The sequence below is a fragment of the Erinaceus europaeus genome, chromosome 12, assembly GCF_950295315.1.
Source record: "Erinaceus europaeus chromosome 12, mEriEur2.1, whole genome shotgun sequence".
NCBI lineage: Eukaryota > Metazoa > Chordata > Mammalia > Eulipotyphla > Erinaceidae > Erinaceus > Erinaceus europaeus.
This window is the reverse complement of record NC_080173.1, coordinates 49,726,334-49,748,952: the sequence shown is the minus strand read 5'-3', so window position 1 is coordinate 49,748,952 and position 22,619 is coordinate 49,726,334. Positions and strand designations below refer to the sequence as shown.

Genomic DNA, 22,619 nt, shown 5'->3' with positions numbered 1-22,619 from the left:
AGTTCAGCTTGCCCTACTCTGGCCCTGAGAGAAAAAAAGGTGAACAGGAGGCACTTGGATTTCTAAAACTCTGGGTCTAGGATTACAGTCTCCCTCTCTCAGTAACTGTGCGGCTTACCCCACCCCACCCCACCCCCTCCCCACACACACACATCCCTTTATGGAAAGATGTGATGGGAGGAAGCCAGAATGAAGAAGAGACTAAAATCATAGATAGCATTTTCATCTTGTCTCCCTGAATTCCAACTGCCCTAATCCAGATTACTGTTAGCCCTCTCCATGGCCAATGATCAGTGTAGAGTATAAATAAATGTATCTGGTCTCATTAATGCAGTTCAGGCACTGGGATTCTCTCCTAACTCCTTGGGCAGCCCAGTCCCAAGGGACAATCCCCACACAAAGTCGAGCACACACCCAGAGCAGTACATACACCGCAGTCTTGTTCCCTGGGGTTTCAGCCAAACCTGATCACCCAGGAGGTGGCTTCAACTGGCAGACAGCCACCCTTAGTGCACCTCACACTGCACACTACTCTGACACTGCAGGAAGCAGCCTCCAGTCCCACACTGCAGCTGTTGCACGTCCATCCGCTGCAAGCCCAGGCCAAACCCACGAGTTCAGTTGCTGCTTGCTGACTCTGCAGGCAGTGGCAGCCTCCATGCGCACTGCAGCTATCACTGCATGATGCAGGCTCCCCTCACTGCTCGCTGCACTCCCCTCCACTCCACTCTGCCACATCACCTGGGTGTCATCCCAGTTGCCCCTCTTCCTTCTGGTAATTCCAGAAGGTTCCAAGACAGGCATTCTCCCAACCCCCATGCTTTTGATATTTCATTTTATTTTTGCATTGCTTTCCAAACCCCAATACCCCTGAAAGAAAAGAGATTCCAACAGACCTAAGGATACAGGTGACTGAGACTAAGAGGACTAAAGATAGTCCTTAGGTTGCTGGTCAGAACCTCACACTTAGCAAGTAATTCTGTCCAGTATAAATAAACTGGGTGATTGATAGAGAAGGATCTACACACACACACACACACACACACACACACACACACACCTTCCCAAGAGCACACTGTGGAGACAGGGCCCCGCCCTAGAAGCCCGTCGAAGGCTCTGGCCCCCGCTGGTAAAACTGGGCTAATGACAGCGGGGGAACCGGCGGGGCGGGGGGTGGGGGTGGGGGTGCTGGGGTAATTAAAGCTCTGCTTGGCACTGGGAGATCCCGAGATGAAAGGGGCTCTGGCGTCACTGGAATGATTTTATGCCCATGAATGTATGTACGTGTGTGTATGGGGTGGGGATGGTAGGGGGTACCTCTTTGGGCAGAAGGACCCACTTTCGTGCAGCCCACCTCCTCCTCCGGTATCACTCAGACTGGAGTAGGGGCTGCAAGGGAGGAAAGACCACCTGTAGGAAACTGAGAGCTAGGTAGTATGGCGAGCCTCGCCCCCTCCCCAGCTCAGCAAGACTACCAGATTGTTGAGGAAATGGCTGGTGACTGCAGCGTCTATATTAGAGGAGATGACATTTGAAATGAGAGGGAAAGGGAGGAGGTAATGGGGAGTGAATGCCCTAAAGGATTAAAGATTGAAGCTGAAAGGAACTCAGGGGGTCTTCTGTCCCCACCTCACCCCCCATGCTCGAGTTAAGGAAGCTCTGCTTCCCAGAGCAGTGTTGACTTGTTCAAGGTCACACAGTGAGTTACTGGCTTAGAAGAGACCCGAACTCGGAGACAAACTCTAAGCCTCCTTGGGTTTGGCACTTAGACTTTCTCCCCCACTTAATAACGTGCAGGAGATGCGTCGAACCCACGGCGAGGACCCTGAAATCTCCAATCCTTTCAGTAAACGAAGGATATTTTTTAAATGACATCTTTTCCAAAATATGTCATCAAGCACCACTCCAGCCTCATAAGCCTCGAGTGGGGAGAGCGAGCTCGAGCCGGGCGAGGGCGGCGGCGGAGGGGCTGCAGGGCGGCTGGCCGGGGTCCCGGGGCGCGGCGGGAGGCGGGAGGCGGGAGGCGGGGGGCGGGGGCCGCCGGCCGCGAGGCGGCCTGCAGGGAGCAGCCGCGAGCCGGCCGGGCGCGCGGAGCTCGAGCCCCAGCCCGAGAGGGGAGGGGGAGGGAGGAGCCAAGAGCGGCCGCCGCCTCTGCTGGAGGAGCCGCGGGGCCGCCACACTCGCCCCCCGCCCCCCCGCACTCACTTGCACTCACACCCGGGCGCAGGAGGCGGGCGGCCCGGGCCCCACCGGCCCCCGATGGACGCCCCCGGCACGGGGCGCTGAGACCCCGCGTCGCTGCCCAGCCCAGTCCAGCGCGCCACGCGAGGTGAGTGGGACTGCGCGAGGGGGTATTAATATGCAAATGCATTGCGATTGATTATGCAAAGCCGCGGGGCTCTCTGGCCAGCTCCTCCGCGGACTGGGGGCGCCCGGGGGGTATCCGCTGTCTGCCTCAGCTTTCCTCTGCGCCCTGGTGACCCTGTCACCGCCCAGGAGCTTGCAACTTATGCCCGGGGGAAGGGAGGTGTTGCTAGCAGGTCGGTGGGCCTCGGGGTTTGCAGGCAGAGATGGCGTCCAGGCCTCCCCCTCGAGGGCCCACTAGGTCTCTGTCCGGCGGGTCTGCTGCGCATTCCCGGGCCGGGCCCGGCGGCCGGCAGCCGGAGCTTCCCCGCCCGCCGCGCCGCGGTTTGTTTACGGTGTGCCGGAGGCCTGCCCCCCCAGCCCCCACCCCTAGCCTCTGAGGCCAAGGCCCGGTAGCCTTTGCAAAGCTGCCTCCAGCTGCGGCGTGTGTGTGTAGCTGCCTCCAGCTGCTGTGTGTGTGTGTGTGTGTGTGTGTGTGTGTGTGTGTGTGTGTGTGTGTGTGTGTGTGTGTGTGTGTGTGTGTGTGTGAATGGGGTGGGAGATGGGAGATGGGCTCGCACAGACCGCGGGCGGGGGCGTCTCCCCCCGTACTTCACCCGCCTCCCCAGTAAAGCATGGCTTTCTTATTGCAACACTCCTAATTGCAAAAATGCAACTTGGGGGGGTGTATGGTGGGGGAAAATATTTGAGGGTCCCGATTTGGGCAGTTGCAAGCTAGGGTGATTATGGGAGAGAAGGAGTAATGGATCTGTGTTGTGTGCCCCCTCCCCCCCCCCCAACGTGTCAGGTGCCGCTTCTCTGCCTGGGACCCTCCCTTGTCAGATGTGAAAGAAAGGGGGGTTAGGGGCCATGGAAAAAGCCACCCTGTGTAGTGGTGGAGGTCACAGAAGGAAAACCAGTGGAATGGGAAGCTGTCCCTCAACTCTGGCTTTGGTCCCAAGTGGAGGAGGGATGAAGGGGGCTGTTGTCCAAGATGAGGGGGGAAGCAAATGTGGCATGCAGACACAGATATGCCCACATAGACAGCCACATGCACACCCGGGGACACCAGGCAGATTCAAGGGCAGGAGCTGCTGGACACACCCACATGGGGACAAGGGAAGAGGCAGGCTGCTGCACTGGGGACTCAGATGGGCGGGACACACCCACAGGAGACCAAGAGTAGGGAGACCTACCCATGCGAATACCCACGCACAGAGTCCCACGAAGATGCTGTCACACACACCAACAAGGAGGAGTTGTCACCCACACACACAAAAAAGTCACTATCACACGCATGGATGAACACAGAGCAGTCACACACAGCCGTGCATTACAAAAGATTCTGTCACTCACAGGCATACATGTGCTCACAGGAGCCCAGTCACACAAGCCATCATGAACAGTCATTGTCACTCAGTGAAAGACAAACACAGTTACATATCAATATATGAACACATAAGTTAGCAACAAGTATTTTCCTGGCCTCTTCTTGAGTTCTGGGGTTCCATATAGAACACCCTCACCCCAACATATCTTTTGTATATGAGACTTTCTTGCCTAAGGGTACAAGGTTTGCAGTCACTGTAATAAATTTCATCTCTGTGGCTTGTCATGCTGCTAGATGGTTGACTCCTAGAGACCTTGCAGAATCATTGAGAAAACTCTGAATCCCACCCAGATCCTAGCACAGGAAGTGCTCTGTAATAACATGTGCAATAATTGACAGCATAAGTGCATTTATCTGCATGCCATCCGAGGGACTCAGGTACAGAAGGTGTTCACCAGGTTCAGAATCACAGCCACAGGCCCCCACTGACAGTGTGTCTGGACCACCCCTGCCCCCCAAACACACACACACACACACACACACACACACACTCTGTGGCCGTGCCCTCAGGCACACCCCTTGGTGTGCACATGGTGTAGATTTTCACCCTCCAGTTAGCTCCTGATTTCTTCTCTAGGTTCAGGGTTTCTCTCTCTCCTTCTCTCTCTCTCTCTCTCTCTCTCTCTCAATTGTTTGGAGGGACAGAGAAACTGGAGCAAAGAGAGTAGGGGTAGGGGGGTTCTAGAGGGCCGAGTTATGGGCCTGAAGCAGTGTCCAGTGACTTCTAACAGCTGGGATTATTTTGGCTGTTAGGGGTAGGGGGGATTTAGGGAGAGCTGACTTCTAGGGAGCCACCCTATCCTCACCCTCAAAGCAGACAGAGATTAGCTGTACCCATTGTAGTCATTTGCCTGAGCCTTTCCTGGGACCCCCTCACTTGCCCAAGTTCTTGTCTCCCACCACATGATCTTGGCCCCTCTTCCCATTTCTGCCCTCCTGTCTAAACTTGGAAGCCTTCCTTAGGAGTCTGTTTGCTGCTGAGTGTCTGGGTGAGTGATGTGTATTTTTGACTTGGAATTTCTCTCTGTGGCCTGTCTTGCTGTGTCTGCTTCTCCCTTTCCTTGCTTTTTTGCCAGCCAGGAACTCTCTCTCACCCTGTCACTGCCCCTGTGTATCCCCTGCTCTTGTCTTTGTTCCTGCCCCAGCCTCCTTTCTCAGAGCTGGGAACTGGCAGTGATGTGCTTCATACTTTTCCAGTTGTTAAGGCTCCAACTCCACCCCTTGGCCCGCCTGCCCTGCCTCTGGGGTCAACAAGAGGTTGGGGGTGGGGGGGCGTTGGAGGGGCGGGGTAGAGAAGGGCTCAGCGGCTCAGGACATCCTGGGTTTCCTCAGTGCTGCAGTTGCAGGCAGCAAGTTTGCAGGGCTCGGAATGACAGGGAGAGAAGGGGTCAGCTGACATCCTCCGCCCCGACCCCTGACCTCTCATGCTGGCAGCTGCACCCTGGGTCACCAAGACCTCCTTGGAAGTCTGGGTGTGCAGGCTGCAACTAACTAGCTGCTGAACAATCCAATCTGTGTATGGGGGGCAGGGGCACCCCTGGACAATAATCATCCCATGGCCAGTGGTGGGAGTTGGCAAGACCTGGGTGAGCCAGATTCATGTCTGAACTCACAATGGCTGTTTTCCATACCCCTGGCAGCTGAGACCCACCTCAGAGATGCCCAACAGCTGCACCCTCTTTGCCCAGCCTAAGAGCCTGGTTCAGACAGTACAGCTGCCCAGACTGTGTGGGGCTTAGTAAGGTCCTTTCCCATGGACACAGGCTCCTGCCCACAGTGGCATAATGAGCAATTTCTGGGGGGGGGGGGGGTTGAGGGTAGGAGGTACCAGGCCAGGAGGCCCAGGACTCAGGGGTATCAAGCATTTCTGGGCATGCTCCTATGTAGCCATGACAGTGTTTGAGTGTCTACCATGAGAATCCATTGGCATCTGCAGAAGGGGAAAGTGAGGCTGGTCACAGACAACACCAAGCTGGTTGAAAGAACAGCAAGTCAAGATTAAGTGCAGAGTATTGTCTGGAGCTAGGTTTCTGTGTTTGCACCCCAGCTTTGCCACTTACTGGTTGTATAACCTTGGGCAAATAATTTAATTTCTCCTTTGCTTTATCTGTAAATTGGGGGTGATAATATCCAGCTCCTTTAGCTTTTTTAGAATTAAAGGATTTAGAATATATGAAAATGCCTCTTGCACAAGCAGTGTGTGTGTGTGTGTGTGTGTGTGTGGTTGTTGTTGTTGTTGTTGTTGTTGTCATCACAGTGGAGAAGAAAGTGAGCAGCCTGGGGTCTCCTGGATCTCTGGGAGGAAGGTGGTGGAAAATTGGATCTCCTAGACATTCCAGGAAAAGGGCTGAGGGTGGATGGGTAAAAGAACCCTCAACTCCAGTCTTCTTTCTAGCCTCATAAGTTTTTGCTTCCTTGAACCTCTGTGGCCCCTCTCATTTTAGCTCTTTCTTTCTTTCCTTTTTATTTTGTTTTATTTTAAGTACCAGAGCACTGCTGAGCACCATCTTATGTTGGTGCATTGAACCTGGGATTTGAGACCCTCAGGCATTAGTCTTTTTGCATAACCATTATGCTGTCCCACCCCCTATACCCCAATATTTTTTTTAAGATTTTATTTATTTATGAGAAGGGTAGGAGGAGAGAGAAAGAACCAGACATCACTCTGGCACATGTGCTGCTGGGGATCAAACTCCGGACCTCATGCTTGAGAGTCCAAAGCTTTACCACTGCGCCACCTCCCAGACCACCCAATAATGTATATTTAAGGAAAGATAAAAATACAGGGAGAAACAGACCAGAACACTGCTGGGGAATTGAACCAGTAACCTCAGAGCCTCAGGCATAGGGTCTTGTTTCTTACAGGAGCCTGTTGGTGGCCTGGGAGGTGGTGCTGCGGCTAGAGCATTAGACTTAAATGCATGAGGTCCCAAGCTTGATCCATAGCGTTGCATATGACAAAGTGATGCTCTGGTTCTCACTCTCTCTATTCTTTCTTTCATGTTAATAATTAAATAGATCTTAGGGCTGGGTGGTGGTGCACCTGATTGAGTACACATGTTATAATGCACAAGGATTCACGTTCTAGCCCCTGGTCCCCACTTGCAGGGGGGAAGCTTTGTAAGTGGTGAAGCAGGGTTACAGGTATCTCTCTGTCTCTCTTCCTCTCTCTCTTCCCCTCCCTCTTGATTTATGGCTGTCTCTATCCAAGAAATAAAAATAATTAAAAAATTTAAAATAAATAGATGAATATCTTTACTTTTTATATATTTATTTAGCTACCAAGGTTATCACTGGGGTTTGTGGCTGCATGATTTCACTTTTTACAGAGGGAGAGACACAGAGACCACCATTTGTAATTCTTTATTTATTTATTTCCTCCTTTGTTGCCCTTGTTGTTGTTTTTTATAATTATTTATTTTCCCTTTTGTTGCCCTTGTTGTTTTATTGTTGTTGTAGTTATTTTTTTTTTTCCTCCTCCAGGGTTATTGCTGGGCTCGGTGCCTGCACCATGAATCCACTGCTCCTGGAGGCCATTTTTTTCTCCCCCCTTTTGTTGCCCTTGTTGTAGCTTCGTTGTGGTTATTATTATTGCCCTTGTTGACGCAATTCGTTGTTGGATAGGACAGAGAGAAATGGAGAGAGGAGGGGAAGACAGAGAAGGGGAGAGAAAGATAGACACCTGCAGACCTGCTTCACCGCCTGTGAAGCGACTCCCCTGCAGGTGGGGTGCCGGGGGGCTCGAACCGGGTTCCTTACGCCGGTTCCTGCGCTTTGCGCCACATGCGCTTAACCCACTGCGCCACCGCCTGACCCCCTTGTAGTTATTCTTGTTGTCATCGTTGTTGGATAGGACAGAGAGAAATGGAGAGAGGAGGAGAAGACAGAGAGGGGGAGAGAAAGATAGACACCTGCAGACCTGCTTCACCTCCTTTGAAGCAACTCCCCTGCAGGTGGGGAGCCGGGGCTCGAACCGGGATCCATACACCCCGGTCCTTGCTCTTTGCACCACATGCGCTTAACCTGCTGTGCTACCGCCCAACTCCCAGAGACCACCATTTGTAAAGTCCTTGCACGTGCTTACGTGTGTGCTCTACTGTGTGAACCACACCACTACCAAGTACCAGTAACTCTTTCCTTAAAAGATTTATTAGTTAATGAGAGAGAAAAGACAGGCAGAACCAGAGTATCATTATGGCACATGTGATGATGCTGGAGATTGAATTCATGGCTCACACTTGAGAGTTCAATGCGTTATCCATTGTGCCACCTCACAAGCTGCATTAAACAAAAAAAAAAAAAAAAAAAAAAAGGAAGGAAAAAAAAACTGCCAGGAGCAGTGCAATGGAGTTGTTGTGCAGGCATGGAGTCCCAGCAATACCCCTAGTGGGAAAGAGAAGGAGAAGAAGGACTAGGAGGAAGAGGAGGTGTAGGAAGAGAAAGAAAAACCATTATTTGTATTATAGCCAGGGACACACTTGTCCAACTAGGGATACAAGCATGAATATTTAGGTATCTTTATTGGAACAAATCTGAGAGGTGCTGGATGGGGAAATAATAAGAAAAGCAGGCCCCTTCCAGCAGTCCTTCCCCCCCTTTTTTAAATCTATATATTTATGAGAGAGAGGAAGAAGAGAACAAGACAGATCTCTGCTGGGGATTAAACTCAGAACCTCATGCCTTGAGGGTTCAATGCCTTATCTACTGCACCACCTCTGGGGTCACCCTCTCTCTTATACGTAGCGTTCAGCATTCTCTCTCCCCTGGTGACTCAGGTTCTCAGCTACCTCCCACCCACCAGACATCTATGTGCCCACCCCTGGCTGACCAAAAGTCCTCACCCCATACAGGGGACATTAGTGTGGAGAGTGGTGGCACTGAGTAAGGAGGGACCTGTCTAGTAGATGTCTGACACCTTGAGATCCAAGGTCTGTCCTTTGCTCTGTGAATCTGAAATAAGATAGATAGACTCCTCTCTCCCCCCAGATCCCTTTGACTCAGCCCCTCCCCCTCAAGGTGCAGAGAGACTATGGGTCATGCCCAGTGGTGAGTCAGTGGAGAGCCTTTGGATTTGGGGGAGTGATCTCTAATTCTCACTGCTGCAAGGGGGGTGGGGAGGCATTGTCTCATGTCGCTTGGGAAGAGAGACCAGCATGACTGTTGTGAAAGGAGCACTGGCTAGGAGTTGGAGGACTAAGTTAACTGGTTGCTGATTACGGTTTTCATTGTGGCAGGCAGTGACACCCCCATTGAAAGCTGATAGCATGACCCAGGATGACACCTGTGTTCACTTGCCGTAGTGTCCCTGGCATGCTGAACAGTGCCTGTAGATTCTCCTCGAGGGCCTGGCATGCTCTGGGGTGTGGAGACACATGCCACCTGGAACCCGAGAAGCAGCTCTCAGTCTCTCACGAAAGCATCTGGAGCTGGTGTGCACTAGGGGGCCTATGGTTCTTCTCTGGCAGGCCAAGGATATGGTACCAAAGAGGAGCACCCCCCCCCCAGCCTTTGTGTGAGGGGTCAACATTTCTCTGGGTAGAAAAGGGCAGCAGTTAGAATTTACTGGTGCCTAGAAATTGCTATCCTTGCACCCCTGCTTTGGAGGTGGGGATCAGGGACTGTGGTAAAGGTTAGTGCCAATGGTACAGCTGTACACCTCCAATAGTGGCAGAAAGCAGCAAGATTGGCCTGAGCCCCTAGCCCACCTCCTCCTCGCCTCCCTCCCCTTCTCTTGTAAGGAAGACATGAGCTGAGCTTCCAGAACCTCTGCTGTTTCGTTTTCTCTTTTACCCAGGAACTGGCGCGGGTGACGGCGGGGGTGGGGGGGGGGGGCGAGGCTTTGGTAGTTACTGTTTTTTTTTTTCTTCTTTTGGACACATCAGTGAGTGGGTGTGTTGTGCGCGCAAGTCCATGTGTGCGTGTTTTGTGCATGTGTGGGCTGGGGAGGGCTCAGAGGAACTGCTGGAACGGGTGCTGAGCCCTGGACTTTGCGCGTGCGCAGTGAGTGTATGTGTGCGCGCCCGCACGTGTCTGTGTGTGTGCAGGAGGCTCAGCTGCCTGCGTTCGCTTGTGCGCGCCTGCGTTCTCTCTCCTCTTCCCTCTCCCTCTCCCTCTCCCTCTCCCTCTCCCTCTCCCTCTCCCTCTCCCTCTCCCTCTCCCTCTCCCTCTCCCTCTCCCTCTCCCTCTCCCTCTCCCTCTCCCTCTCCCTCTCCCTCTCCCTCTCCCTCTCCCTCTCCCTCCCCTCCCCTCCCCCTCCCCTCCCCTCCCCCTCCCCTCCCCCTCCCCCTCCCCTTCCCCTTCCCCTCCCCCCCCTCTCTTTCCCCCTCCCTCCTCTCCCTCACACACACACTTCTCAAATTCTCAATCTTTACCCCCCTTCCCCTCACTCTGCTTCTGCCAGTTCTTCTTGGGTGGGGGCTAGCTGCTGCCTCCCTGGGGTGCCCAGGATAACCTCCCTGACTTCCTATTCTCCTCCACCACCGCCTCCCCTCCTGGGTCATCCTTCCAGGGGCTTGCAGACGCTTCCTCTCTACAATCTCTTCCTCCTTGGGGCGGGTTCTAGTGGGAAAGGGAGGACCCCAACCCCTGTGCCCATCGTGCCTTGGCCCCGCGACACTCATGCCTCCAGCATTTAGCTGCCCCAGCTCCAATTACCCAGAGGTTGCTGGGGGAAGGGTGGGGAGAATGTGATGGGCCCAGCTTGAAGGTGGTGGTTGTGGGGATTTCTAACTTTACCTCCCTGCCTCCCTTCCTCAGAGACATTGGTGGGGAGTGGGCACCAAGTAGTGTGGACTCGAAGGGAAGAGGGATGGGTGTGTGCACAGCCTTCCTCAGTGGATGTGGGAGATGGAGGTTTCATCTAATTTGAGCACCCACCTTCATGTCTGATGGCCTGGGGTGGGGAGCAGGGACAAGAGAGCAGCAGGTGGGCTGAGGGTGGTGGGGAAGCAGTCTTTGATGTTAATACTGGGCATCTGGCCCAAGTCGAGGCTGCTGTTTATGTCTTTCTGTTTCTGACCTGTAGGGGGGAGTTTCCTGTTATAGTCTTTGGGGGAGAAGATCCTTTGTTTAAGTTACCAGTCTTCCCCTTATGTCATATCCCCTACTCCCTTCTCCCATTCTCTGACCTTCCAGGACCCACAGTGCCTGGAGATCAGACTTAAGGGTCACAGCCTTTAAACTCCAGAATCTCATCTCAAGGGGGTCCAGCCAGAACTCCACCTCATGCTTGCCAAGCTGGTGCGTGTGTCTGGGTGCTCCTCTCCACCTCACACCTGCCAAATAGAACCTTCCTTCCCGCCTTCACTCCCTTCTGGCACCAGGACAGCATCCAGTGTGGGTGGGACCTGCCCTGCTCTGACTGTACCCAGAATGTGTGTGTATATGGAGGGAGATAGGGGCTGGAGAAGTAGAAAGGGGTCCTGGCCCTCAGAAGTGTGTGCTCCTTGACTTGGGGGCCTGCCTGTGGCAGCCTACATCCATACCAGGCTCCCTGGGGCTGTCGGTGTTTGTGGCTGCTTGTGGGAGCCCAGGTTGGCACAGGCGGCAGTGTCAGCACACAGATGCCTGTGTTTGCCTGTGCACGCCTGTGTGTGTGTCTCTCTATGTGTGTGTTTTTCTTTGAGTGACATGATAGAGGCCACCAGGCACCTTCGCCACCCTTATTGGCCCTTATGGTGTGGAGTCAGGGCATTAGTGCCTGATAATGGGATGGGGGGAGTATGTATCCCCACCCTAGCAGCAGGCAGAGGGGACAGGGAGAGGGAGGTGTGAACCTACCCATAGAACTATTAATAGCCCACATGCCAGGCCACCAAGAACCAGCTGTCGCCGTGGAAACCATTTCTTCTCCCCCCTCCCCCAGCCTCCATGGGGTGGGACTGAGGCGGGGCATGAAGCACCCCCCACCCATCTTTCTTTGTTACCTTTCTCTCTTTGTCTCCCCTCTCCTTCATCTCTCTCTCCTCCCCTCATCTGTCCTCCTCTCTGCCTCACCACATCTCCTGATGGCCTCTCTTCCTTCCCCTCCTGTCATTGTCATGCCTGGCTCTACTCTTCCCTTACACCCCCTCCCCATCCCTGCCCAGCCCTTTTTTCAGGGCCCCTCCTGGTCTTCTCCCTCCATCATCCCTTTTACTCCCTCCCTCTCCTACCTCCTCGTCCCCTCTATGTGTGTCCTCCCCTCTGTGACTGCTGGCAAGCAGGAAGGCTGGGCTTTCCTTGAGAGCTTTAAGGACAAAGTTCAGAGGCCCCAGGCAGGTGGGCCAGAGTCAGGTGCACACACTCAAAGAGAGTCCTTTGTGCATTTGGGGGCTGGATTCTGAGGCCAGAGTCCCCTCTGGCTGCCCCATCAGTCCTGTGAGGGTGTCCCTTGGGTCTGCACACTGCAGAGTGGGACAGCTGGCATGGGAACCTGGCAGAGTGCCCATAGATGGCGCAGTGGCCTCTTGTCTCTGTCTCCCTCTCCCCTTGCAGAAGCACGTAAGCATAATGAAATGTTTCCCTCGCCTCGGGCACCTTGCCCACACTGCCACCCGGCGGCACTTATCTGATAGAGAGGGAGTGGGTGGCCAGGCCAGCCGGCAGGTGGGTCTTGCGCTGTCCAGCCCAGAGCTCCGCCCCCTTCCCCTCTGTCTCTACAAGGCATGTGCCAGAAATGAGCTTGGGGAATTAAGCTGGACTCCCGGTGGAAGGGAGAGAAGCTGCCCTTCAGGCTGGGTATCCCTGCCCTGCCCTGCTGACCTTTCCCTGCCCACGGCTAGCTCCCGTGCACGTGCTCTGCACCTCCCTGCCTGCTCAGCCCTCTGCTTACTGTGTGTTGCTTCAGAGGCCCAGGTATGTCCCTAGAGAGATGACAGGCACCCCCCAGGGCTTCCAGCCTCTTGCTCAGTGCTAGGTGAGGGTACCCCAAGCAGTGAGGTCAGCACCTGGCTCCCCTGCCCACTGCCAGGGGCTAAGCGTGGCCTGGGCTGCACCAACAGGCCCCAGTGCCCCATACCGCTTAGCATAGAGGTAGGGCGGCCAGCGAGTCTGTCCCTCCCCCAAGCAGGCACGTGCAAGCCCATGGCAGTGCCCAGACACATTTGGAGTTAAGGTTGGGCCGGGGTGGGGAAAGGGAAAATAAACATGGTGGCTTAGGTTGGCACTGCCCCAGGTGTACCCTGCAACAACTGGCAGTGCTGGGGTGTGGAGAGGGGGGTTCTCCAGAGCCATAGGCCATGTGGCTACCACTAGCATTCCCTGCTCAACCTGGCCCACAGCTGCTAATAGCCATGCCCGCTTGCCCCCAGAGCCTGCTCCCCAGAGCTGTCCCTTGCTCAGCGTGCCCACTCCTGTGCCTCCTCCCCTCCCTGGGGGCACTTGGGCCTCAGGCTGGAGAGTGGATTTTTCCAGCTTCTGTAAACAAGTGGTGGCAGTATGCCAGGTGGGCAGGAGACAGGCGGGGGCAGCACCGCAGCCAGGGTGTGCCAAGCACTGAGGCACAGCTTGGGGGGGGTAGACGGAGACACCCAGACCCAGCAAGAGAGAGAGAGAAACATTCAGCTGCAGACAGACAGACAAGTCTCGGAGCCTCAAAGGCCACAGCAGAAACTGGCCCTGTGTTGTCCAGCTCAGGCCCCACGGCTGTCCTGGCCCCCTCTTCGCCACTCTGGCTGAGAGCAGCAGACCCCGGTGCCCAGTCCCTGGGCATCCCCACCCACTCATTCTCCTCCCCCCACCTCCACCCCTTAGCTCTGGCTACGCCATTATAAATTTATAACAGGAATTTCTCCACAAGCCAAGAAAAACTTGACCTACTTTCTTGACGGCTCCCTGGGCTAAGGCTCCCCACTTCCCCCGTCCCCCTCCAGTCTCCAGTCTATTCCCTTGTGTCCAGAGCTGGTGTGTGGGGCTGTTAGAAGTAGAGTGGGCTACCCTGTAGTGCTCCAGCCATGATCCCCACACTGGGGGAGCTCCTTGCTGCAGAGGCCCAGAGCCCCTGCCCTGCCCTGCCCAGTGGCCTGACTTATCTTTCCCTTCCCCTCCCTCCCTGGCTCCTTATCAGCTCCTGGGGGTGGAGCTGGGGGGCCCAGGGGTGAGGTCTCTATGCTGCAACCACGTGATGGAGGTTGAATGTGGGGAGCTGCACCCTTTGCCCCCCTCTGCATGCCCACACCTGCCAGAGCGTGTGGAGAGAAAGTCTCAGGGCTGCCCCTGGGGTCAGAGGGGAAGGGAGGCCTCAGTTGGCATTGTTCTGGACTCCAAGTAGTGGGACCAGGCTGGTATTTGAGCCAAGTTTTGAGGTTTGAAGGCCTGAGCCACCTGCTTGCTCGCTGTGTGACCATGAACTCATGGTTAAGTTTTCCGAGATTCGGTTGCTTTATTCAGAAAAGTCTGGTGCTTCTCAGGAGGGCACCTGGGACTATTCAGTTAGCACAATCTAGCTTCCTTTCCCCTTTCCCTTGCCCTCCTGCTCGGCAATAGCTCAGCTCAACCAACTGGGCAGTCTGGTTCTCAGATTGGAAGTATGATTTGGGACCTTGTTTGGGAAGCTCTGTCGCATTAGCAAGTGTGAGTAGGGATGGGAGGCATAACTAAGCCAACAATAGGGAAGGTCAGTTTTCCTCTGGGATTTTTTTTTTTTAAGACAAAGTAAAATTCTGACTTAAAAAAAAATACAGATTTATTTTATGAACTAGAAAGAATTTTTAATGTCTCCCTTAAGGCACTTAGAAGGGCGTCAGCCATCCCTTCGTGCCACCCCCACCCCACCCTTCTTCCACAAGTACTTTTCAGGCCTGTGCTGCAACTTGTCTCTGGTCCCTGGCCTGCTCCAAAATCCTGGTGAGTTTTAGGAAAGCGTGGCTAGATAGCAAATGTGGAATAGACACAGAGGAAAGGCCAGGCACTTGATTGAAAGTGAGGATTGAGACATGCACGGTACACGGATTACCTCATTCTTTCCCTCCATTGAGTTCCAAGTCTGAGGTTTATAATGTGGCTCTCTAAACTTGACTGCTGTACCTGTTGAACTGAGGTATCTGTTACCTTGCTCTTCTCCCTGTGCCTGCCTCCTTGCCCACTACCGTCTTGTTACAGACTCCAGGAGGCAGAATATTACCACCAAAGGAATCCTTTCCATGCACCCTCATGGCCCCTTCACAACCCCACTTCTCTCCTCTTTCCACAGGGACTTCTGGACAGGACCAGACTCTGAAACTACTCCCCTAGCCTAGGACCACCTACAGACCCAGCTTGCCCCCCAACCCTGCCACCTGCCACTCCCTGGCCCCTCTCACCACCTGCCCCCCTTGGGGTGCAGGGCATGGTGTGAAAGGCCAAGTGCTGAGGCGGGCACCATGGGTGCTGTGCCCTAGAGCCTGGGTGGCAGGGGGTGGGTGGCCTGTTGGTGTGGGGGGGGCAGCGTGCCCACCCCAGTCTCTTGGCGTGCTGGAGGGCATCCTGGATGGAATTGAAGTGAATGGAACAGAAGCCAAGCAAGGTGGAGTGTGGGTCAGACCCAGAGGAGAACAGGTAATGGGTGGCACCCCTGAGTCATTCCAACTCTCAGGCAACAGGCAGGGTCACCTGTCTGGGTGACAAAGAGCTGAGTGTGGGCCCTTTAAGGACCTCTGTGGGGTGGATATGAGGCCAGCAAGCCTACTGCCTGCCTTTGCCTGGGATATGACATCATACTCACATTGACAGGGAACTAGACACCTAGTTGAGAGATGCCATTTTGATGAGAGGGGTGGCAATACACAGCAGAGTAATCCCAGGCAGTAGGCACATGGTCTTTCCCTTTGCCAATGCCAGGAAGTCTCAGTTGTCCCTAATTTTTGCCCCTTTTCCCTTGCCCTGCCCTCACCTGAGCATGTGGACTGCAAACGACTTGCTACTGCTCTCTTCTTCTTACCACCTCTGATCATGAGGGTTCAGTCTGAAGCCAGGCTGTGTGACTATGAATTCAGGGCACACACACCTGTACCTATTTATTATTATTATTGTTGTCATTGTTATAGCTAGAGCACTGCTGATGGTAGGGTGGGGAACTGAACTTGGGACTTTGGAGCCTCAGGCATGAGATTTTTTTTTAAAGTTTATTTAATTTGATAGGATAGAGAAAAATTGAGAGGGAAAGGGATAGAGAAGGTGAGAGAGAGACAGACACCTACAGCATTGCTTCACCATTTGTGAAGCTTTTCTCCTACAGGTGGGGAGCAGGGCCTTGAACCTGGGTCCTTGAGCATGGTAACATGTGTTCTTTATTTTTTATTTTTTATTGTCTTTATTTATTTATTGAATAGAGACAGCCAGAAATCAAGAGAGAAGGGGGGACAGAGAGGAAGAGAGACAGAGAGACACCTGCAGCACTGCTTTGCCGCTCGTGAAGTTTTCCCCTGCAGGTGGAGACCAGGGATTCGAACCTTGGTCCTTGCACATTGTAATATGTGTGCTCAACCAGGTACACCACCACCCGGCCATAACATGTGTTCTTAACCAAGTTCACCATAGCCCCAGCGTTAAGAGTTTTTACATCACCATTATTCTCTCTTCCCCACCCTCACTTGTATTTTTAAAAATTTATTTTCATTTTATTGTATAGAGACAGAGAGAAACTCAGAGGAGAGCGGAGATAGAAACAGATAGAGAGACATCTGCAGAGCTGCTTCACCACTCGTGAAGCTTCCCCTCTGCACATAGGGGCACCAGGGGCTTGAACTCGGGTCCTTCCCTGCACAAATAATATGTGCTACCTCCAGGCCCCCACCTGTACCTACTGATCAGGGCCCATGCTTATATTTGGAATCTACTGGGAGCCCAACAAGCTCTTCCTTGATCATGAAATGGGGCGGGCATTGCCATGGCGCTCCTCCCAGGAAGTGGAAGTGACCGCCAGCCAGGAAGACTGTGCTCACACGTGGAGGAGTTGATGCTACAGGAACAGCACGGGTTGGGTTACCTGTGATCCACACTGCCTTTGAGCACCCTAGAGGGTCTCTGCCATTCCCTCCAGATGCTCCAAAAAGTACAGAGCTCTGTCCCAGTTGGCATAGTGCTCTGGGAGCTGGGCACAGCCTATGCCTATGGCCAGGGAGAGAGTGGGGGAGGGGGTGCTCTGGGGAGCAGTGTGGCCGTTGCCTAGGAGACCAGATTCAGAGCCAGGAGACCTGAGGCCTGGCCAAGCAAAGCCCTGAGGTCCAAGTCTGGGTTCCCAGAGAGGTAGAGGAATCCACTGAGGCTGGCAGGTGGGATTGAGCACATGGGGTACCCCTTCCCCAAAGCCTTACTCCGAAAGAGGGACTCTGAAAAAATATCTGGCCTGTCACAACATAGCTCTCATTTGCATCCTCTGAACACCCCACCACTGCTCTCAGATTCAGGTGGGTCTGGGACAAATGGCTGTTAACTGGAGGGAGGCAGACAGGAATGCCCCTTCCTAGCCCCCCCCCCCCCCATCTGCAGTCCCTCCCCTCCCCCGTGTACCTGCGCCACCTTGTGGCTTTTCGTGGGACTGCACTCAGAGGGTGGGTGCAGTGGCGGCTGAAGCCACCAGCTCAGTTGTGGCCTAGGTGGCCAGGGGTTTCTCCCACACCCCCTCCTCCTGCAGGCGGGAAAGATCTGACCCTCTCACGTTGTGGAAATCAGACCGGGTAGTCCCCAGGGGGTGTGAGCACAGAGCTGTCTGTGGCAGTGACCCTGGCCAAGGTCACTGTGTCAGTGTACTGGGGAGGAGGGACTGCATGGTGCTGCATGCAGGGTGGGTGTGAGAGGTTATACAATCTGTGGGTGCATGTAGAAGACTTATGTAACATGTGCACCAGTGTTATGTAACATGTATGTGGAGCAGCTGGGAACATGTGTGTACAGTGATTGAGGACTACTGCTTCCTGGCCTGGAGGGATTCAGGGTCTTCATATTGCCTCTGACCTCCATGCATGGCATCACCAAGCATCTCAGAGCCCCAGTGTGCTGCTCTGTTAAATGGAGGCCAGGGACAGTGTGACTCTGGAAACCCCTTCCTGTTCTCGTTTCCTGGGCCCTGGGTTCTGGTTGCTGGATGTTGTATGTTTTTCAAGTGTTATAGTGATGTAGCATGTGTACCTGACCTGAAAGTCCAGGCACATGATCAGGTGGGGGGGGGAGAATGTTATTATTAGGTGCCCGTTGGGAGGCTTACATAACACATGGGCATAACCTAGAGGTCATATAACATTTAAGAATGCCCTGCAAGTTGAATAGCTATGTAGATCCTGGTGCTTTTGTACCAAGTAGGTTTATAGGGAAGGCTGCATAGATTTCGCATGTGCTGGTCTTAGAGTGTGTGTGTGTGTGTGTGTGTGTTAAAGGCAATGTAGATTTAATCATATTCTAAGATTCTTCATTCCTATGTGCTATGTACTGAAGACTTGAATATGTGGATACTTTGTGGATTATAGTTCCTTAAGCTTCCCCCTCTCTCCCCCTGTTGTGGCCCTTGAACATACTTGAGCTCCAGCCAAGCCCCTTATCTCTGTCCCCTGCAACTTCCAGAAGCTGGACCCTTCTCTGCTTTGTCAGCTGACCTGGTGGGTGGAAGGTGGAATGAGGACATAAGATGAGGGACATTGGGTCTGGGGGGTTAGATAAACCTCTTGGATGCAAAGGAGACTGCCCAAAGACTACTCTGTGACTCTGCACACTTTGCCCTCCTCCAGTGCCAGGTCACCAGATGGAAAGCGAAAAAGAAAGAACGGCCAATGTTCCCTGAAAACCAGCATGTCAGGTGAGCCCGGCTATGTGTGCCCCCCCCCCCAACCCCACCACACCAGGCCAGGCCTTTTCCGGGGCCTGCAGGCATACCGGCAGCTCCTGTGGCCCATGAGCAGAACCTCCTAGAGGCTTGGGATGGACTTGTCTGTCTGGAGGTGAGAGGGGTTCTGTGTGCATGTGGGCTTTGAGGATGGATTGGGTCCTGAGGGGCCTCCTCCCTTCCATAACCCCCCCTCTTTTCTACCGCCCCCCCATCAGTGTCAGGGCCCAGGCCTAAAGGGCTGTGGGGCTATACCCCTCTGAGATGAGCTGCTTCTGCTTCTCCCACCTCCCCTGACGTTTGGATGCAGCCAGAGGAGAAAACTGAATGGGCAATCAGAATGGGGATTCTTAGTAATTTCAGAAAAGGAGAGACAAGATGGTCTCTGATACAGCAGAAGGATTCTACCTAGAGACATGTAACTTGGGCTCAGTAGGGGCCAGGAAGGAAGGGGTGGGGGGGTGGAGAAAGTCTAGAAACTCTCTCTGCTGAGAGCCCAAGCCATGCCTGCCTGCCTGCCTCCCTTCCTCCCTCCCAGGGTATATCCCTAGTTACCTGGACAAAGACGAGCAGTGTGTCGTGTGCGGGGACAAGGCAACCGGTTATCACTACCGCTGCATCACTTGTGAGGGCTGCAAGGTAGGGACCAGCCAGCTCCTTGCCCCTCCGCTTTACCTGGGTCCTCACCTTACCTGACACCACAGACAGCTCTATAAACACACACCCTCCAACCTATCACATCATCATCCTTCTTCTCTTCTTCATTCATTCATTTGTTCATTCATGACCCCTTCTCTGTCACACAAGTAAAATGCTTACTTTTTCTCAGCCTCAGTATCTTCATCTATAAAAGGAGGATAATCATATTACTTGCTTCATGGAGATGCTGAGAGAATTCAGTGAGATCACTCACATAAAGTATTTAAAACAGTGCTAGGCAGGCACACAAGAAGTACTCGAGACTTTCAGCTGCCACCTATCCCTTTAGTGTATTTGGTATGAGGGGTTGAGTGTTGGCTCTGCTCACCACCTGCCAGAAGCAGACTTCAATGCTTTCCTTTTTTTTTCCCTTTGTAAATTATTTTTATTCATCTTTTAATTATTTTAGTTTATCTATTTATTATTGGTAGAGACAGAGAGAAATTGGGAGGGGAGGAGGAGGTAGAGAAGGAAAGATACAGAGAGACACCGGCAGCCCTGCTTCACTACTTGTGAAGCTGTCCCCCTGCAGGTGAGGACCAGGGGCTTGAACCCAGGGACTTGCGCGCACACACACACACACACACACACTGTAATACATGCACTTAACCAGGTGCACCACATGCCCCACCCCCTCTTTTTCTCTTTTAAGTAATAATTTGTTTATTTACAAATGAAAGAGAACAGAATGAGAGCATTGCTATGGCACATGCAATGGCAGGGATCAGACTCAGGACTTCCTGCTTGAGGGCTTGATACTTTATCTACTGTGCCACCACCTGAGCCAATTCCCTTCCTCCTCATCCTTTAAAAAAAAAAAAAAAATTTTAGGGGAGTCGGGCTGTAGCGCAGCGGGTTAAGCGCAGGTGGCGCAAAGCACAAGGACCGGCATAAGGATCCCGGTTCGAACCCCGGCTCCCCACCTGCAGGGGAGTCACTTCACAGGCGGTGAAGCAGGTCTGCAGGTGTCTGTCTTTCTCTCCTCCTCTCTGTCTTCCCCTCCTCTCTCCATTTCTCTCTGTCCTATCCAACAACAACGACTACAACAATAAAAAAAACAACAAGGGCAACAAAAGGGAATAAATAAATAAAATAAAATATTTAAAAAAAAAAAAAATTTTAGTGACGGGAGTCAGGCTGTAACACAGCAGGTCAAGCGCATGTGGCACAAAGTGCAAGGACCGGCGTAAGGATCCCGGTTCGAGCCCCCGGCTCCCCACCTGCAGGGGAGTCGCTTCACAAGCGGTGAAGCAGGTCTGCAGGTGTCTGTCTTTCTCTCCCCCTCTCTGTTTTCCCCTCCTCTCTCCATTTCTCTCTGTCCTATCCAACAACAACGACATCAGTAATATCTACAACAATAAAACAAGTGCAACAAAAGGGAATAAATTTTAAAAAGATCACTTTATAAAAATATATATATTTTATCGTCTCCAAGGTTATTGCTGGGGCTAGATGGCAGCACTACGGCTCCATCGCTCCTATCAGTCATCTTTCCTCCTTCCTTCTTTCCTTTCTCCTTTCTTTTCTTTTTTCTCTCTCTCTCTCTTTCTTTTTCTATTTTACGTGATAGGACAGGGAGAAATTAAGAGCAAGAGTGGGAGATAGAAAAGGAGAGAGAAAGAGAGACACCTGCAGATCTGTTTCACTACCCGTAAAGCTGCCCCCTACAGGTGGGGGGTGGGGGCTTGTACGTGGTAACGTGCACACTCAGTTGGGTGTGCTACCACCCACCCACAGTTTTTTAAAGCAGAAATTTCTTTAATATTTACTTATTTATTTATTTTTGTTGCCCTTGTTTTATTGTTGTAGTAATTATTGTTGTTATTGATGTCATCATTGTTGGATAGGACAGAGAGAAATGGAGAGAGGAGGGGAAGACAGAGAGAAGGAGAGAAAGATAGACACCTGCAGACCTGCTTCACCACCTGTAAAGTGACTCTCCTGTAGGTGGGGAGCCAGGGGCTCAAATTGGGTTCCTTTTTTTTTAAATTTTTTTTTGCAAAGAAAGTGATTTTCTTTTTTTTTTTTTAATATTTATTTTATTTATTCCCTTTTGTTGCCCTTGTTGTTTTATTGTGGTAGTTATTATTGTTGTTGTCGTCGTTGTTGGATAGGACAGAGAGAAATGGAGAGAGGAGGGGAAAACGGAGAAGACGAGAGAAAGATAGACACCTGCAGACCTGCTTCACCGCCTGTGAAGCGACTCCCCTGCAGGTGGGGAGCCAGGGTTCGAACCGGGATCCTTATGCTGGTCCTTGTGCTTTGCGCCACCTGCGCTTAACCCGCTGCGCTACAGCCCGACTCCCTGGGTTCCTTTTTTAAAAAAAATTTTTTATATTTATTTTTTTTCCCTTTTGTTGCCCTTGTTTTTCATTGTTGTAGTAGTTATTGTTGTTGTTATTGTACAGGACAGAGAGAATTGTAGAGAGGAGGGGAAGACAGAGAGGGAGAGAGACAGACACCTACAGACCTGCTTCACCACCTGTGAAGGGACTACCTTACAGGTGGGGAGCTGTGGGCTCTAACCGGGATCATTATGCCAGTCCTTGCGCTTAACTCTCTGCCCTACCATCCGACTCCCTCGAACTGGGTTCCTTATGCCGGTCCTTGCTCATTGCGCCACATGCGCTTAACCCGCTGTGCTACCGCTTGACTCCCCCAGAAATTTTATTTTTTTAAAGAGTTATTTATGTATTTATGATGGGGGCTGAGCAGTAATGCACTTGATTGAGCATACATATTGTAATATATGAGGACCTGGGTTCAAGCCTCTGCTCCTCATCTATAGGGGGAGCTCTGTGAGCAGTGAAGCGGGGCTGCAGGTGTCTCTCTCTCTCTCTCCTTCTCTGTCTCTCCCTTCCCTCTAGATTTCTCTCTATCTCTATTCAATAAATAAAATTATATGTGTATATATTAATGATAAAGAGAGGGAAGGAAAACCAAAGCACCGTTCTGGCACATGCAATACAAAAGATTGAACTTGGGGCCTTATGCCTTTTTGAGTTCAATGCTTTATCCGGTGTGCCACAAGATTTTTATTTTTGTCTATTTATTTATTTTGACTTACTAATTAATTTTATGAAAGAATGAGAAAGACCAGATCACCAATCAACTATGTACTGGGCAGGGGATCAAACCCAGGGCCCAAAGCATGCAAATCTGGCACTCTACCCACTGAGCCACCTCCCTGGCCACTCTCAGTGATTTTCTGAACATGCTTCACACACCACCCGCCGCTAGGTAAATAAAGATCCCCAGACCTCATCCCTTCTCTATACAATCAGAACTTTTTGTGGTGAAGCCCAGAAATCTGCCTCAGACCAGTCTCCTAGTTGCTTACAATGCACCCAGAAGGATGAGAACAAGTGAGGAGGGACCTGGCGGAGGCCTAGAAAGGAGGACAGCAGTCTCCGT

At 52.5% G+C, this 22,619-nt stretch overlaps 1 protein-coding gene across 1 annotated transcript in view; it reads left to right on the top strand.

The window, feature by feature from the left end:
- Positions 1 to 2,191: 2,191 nt before the first annotated feature.
- THRA (thyroid hormone receptor alpha) overlaps positions 2,192 to 22,619 on the top strand; it is a 34,791-nt gene continuing 14,363 nt past the window's right edge. The window contains exons 1-4 of the mRNA XM_007531023.3: positions 2,192 to 2,329; positions 14,904 to 15,247; positions 18,412 to 18,479; positions 19,045 to 19,145. Coding sequence (XP_007531085.1) covers positions 15,195 to 15,247; positions 18,412 to 18,479; positions 19,045 to 19,145 — 222 coding nt within the window. The 5' untranslated portion in view covers positions 2,192 to 2,329; positions 14,904 to 15,194. The remainder of the gene's footprint in view (positions 2,330 to 14,903; positions 15,248 to 18,411; positions 18,480 to 19,044; positions 19,146 to 22,619) is intronic.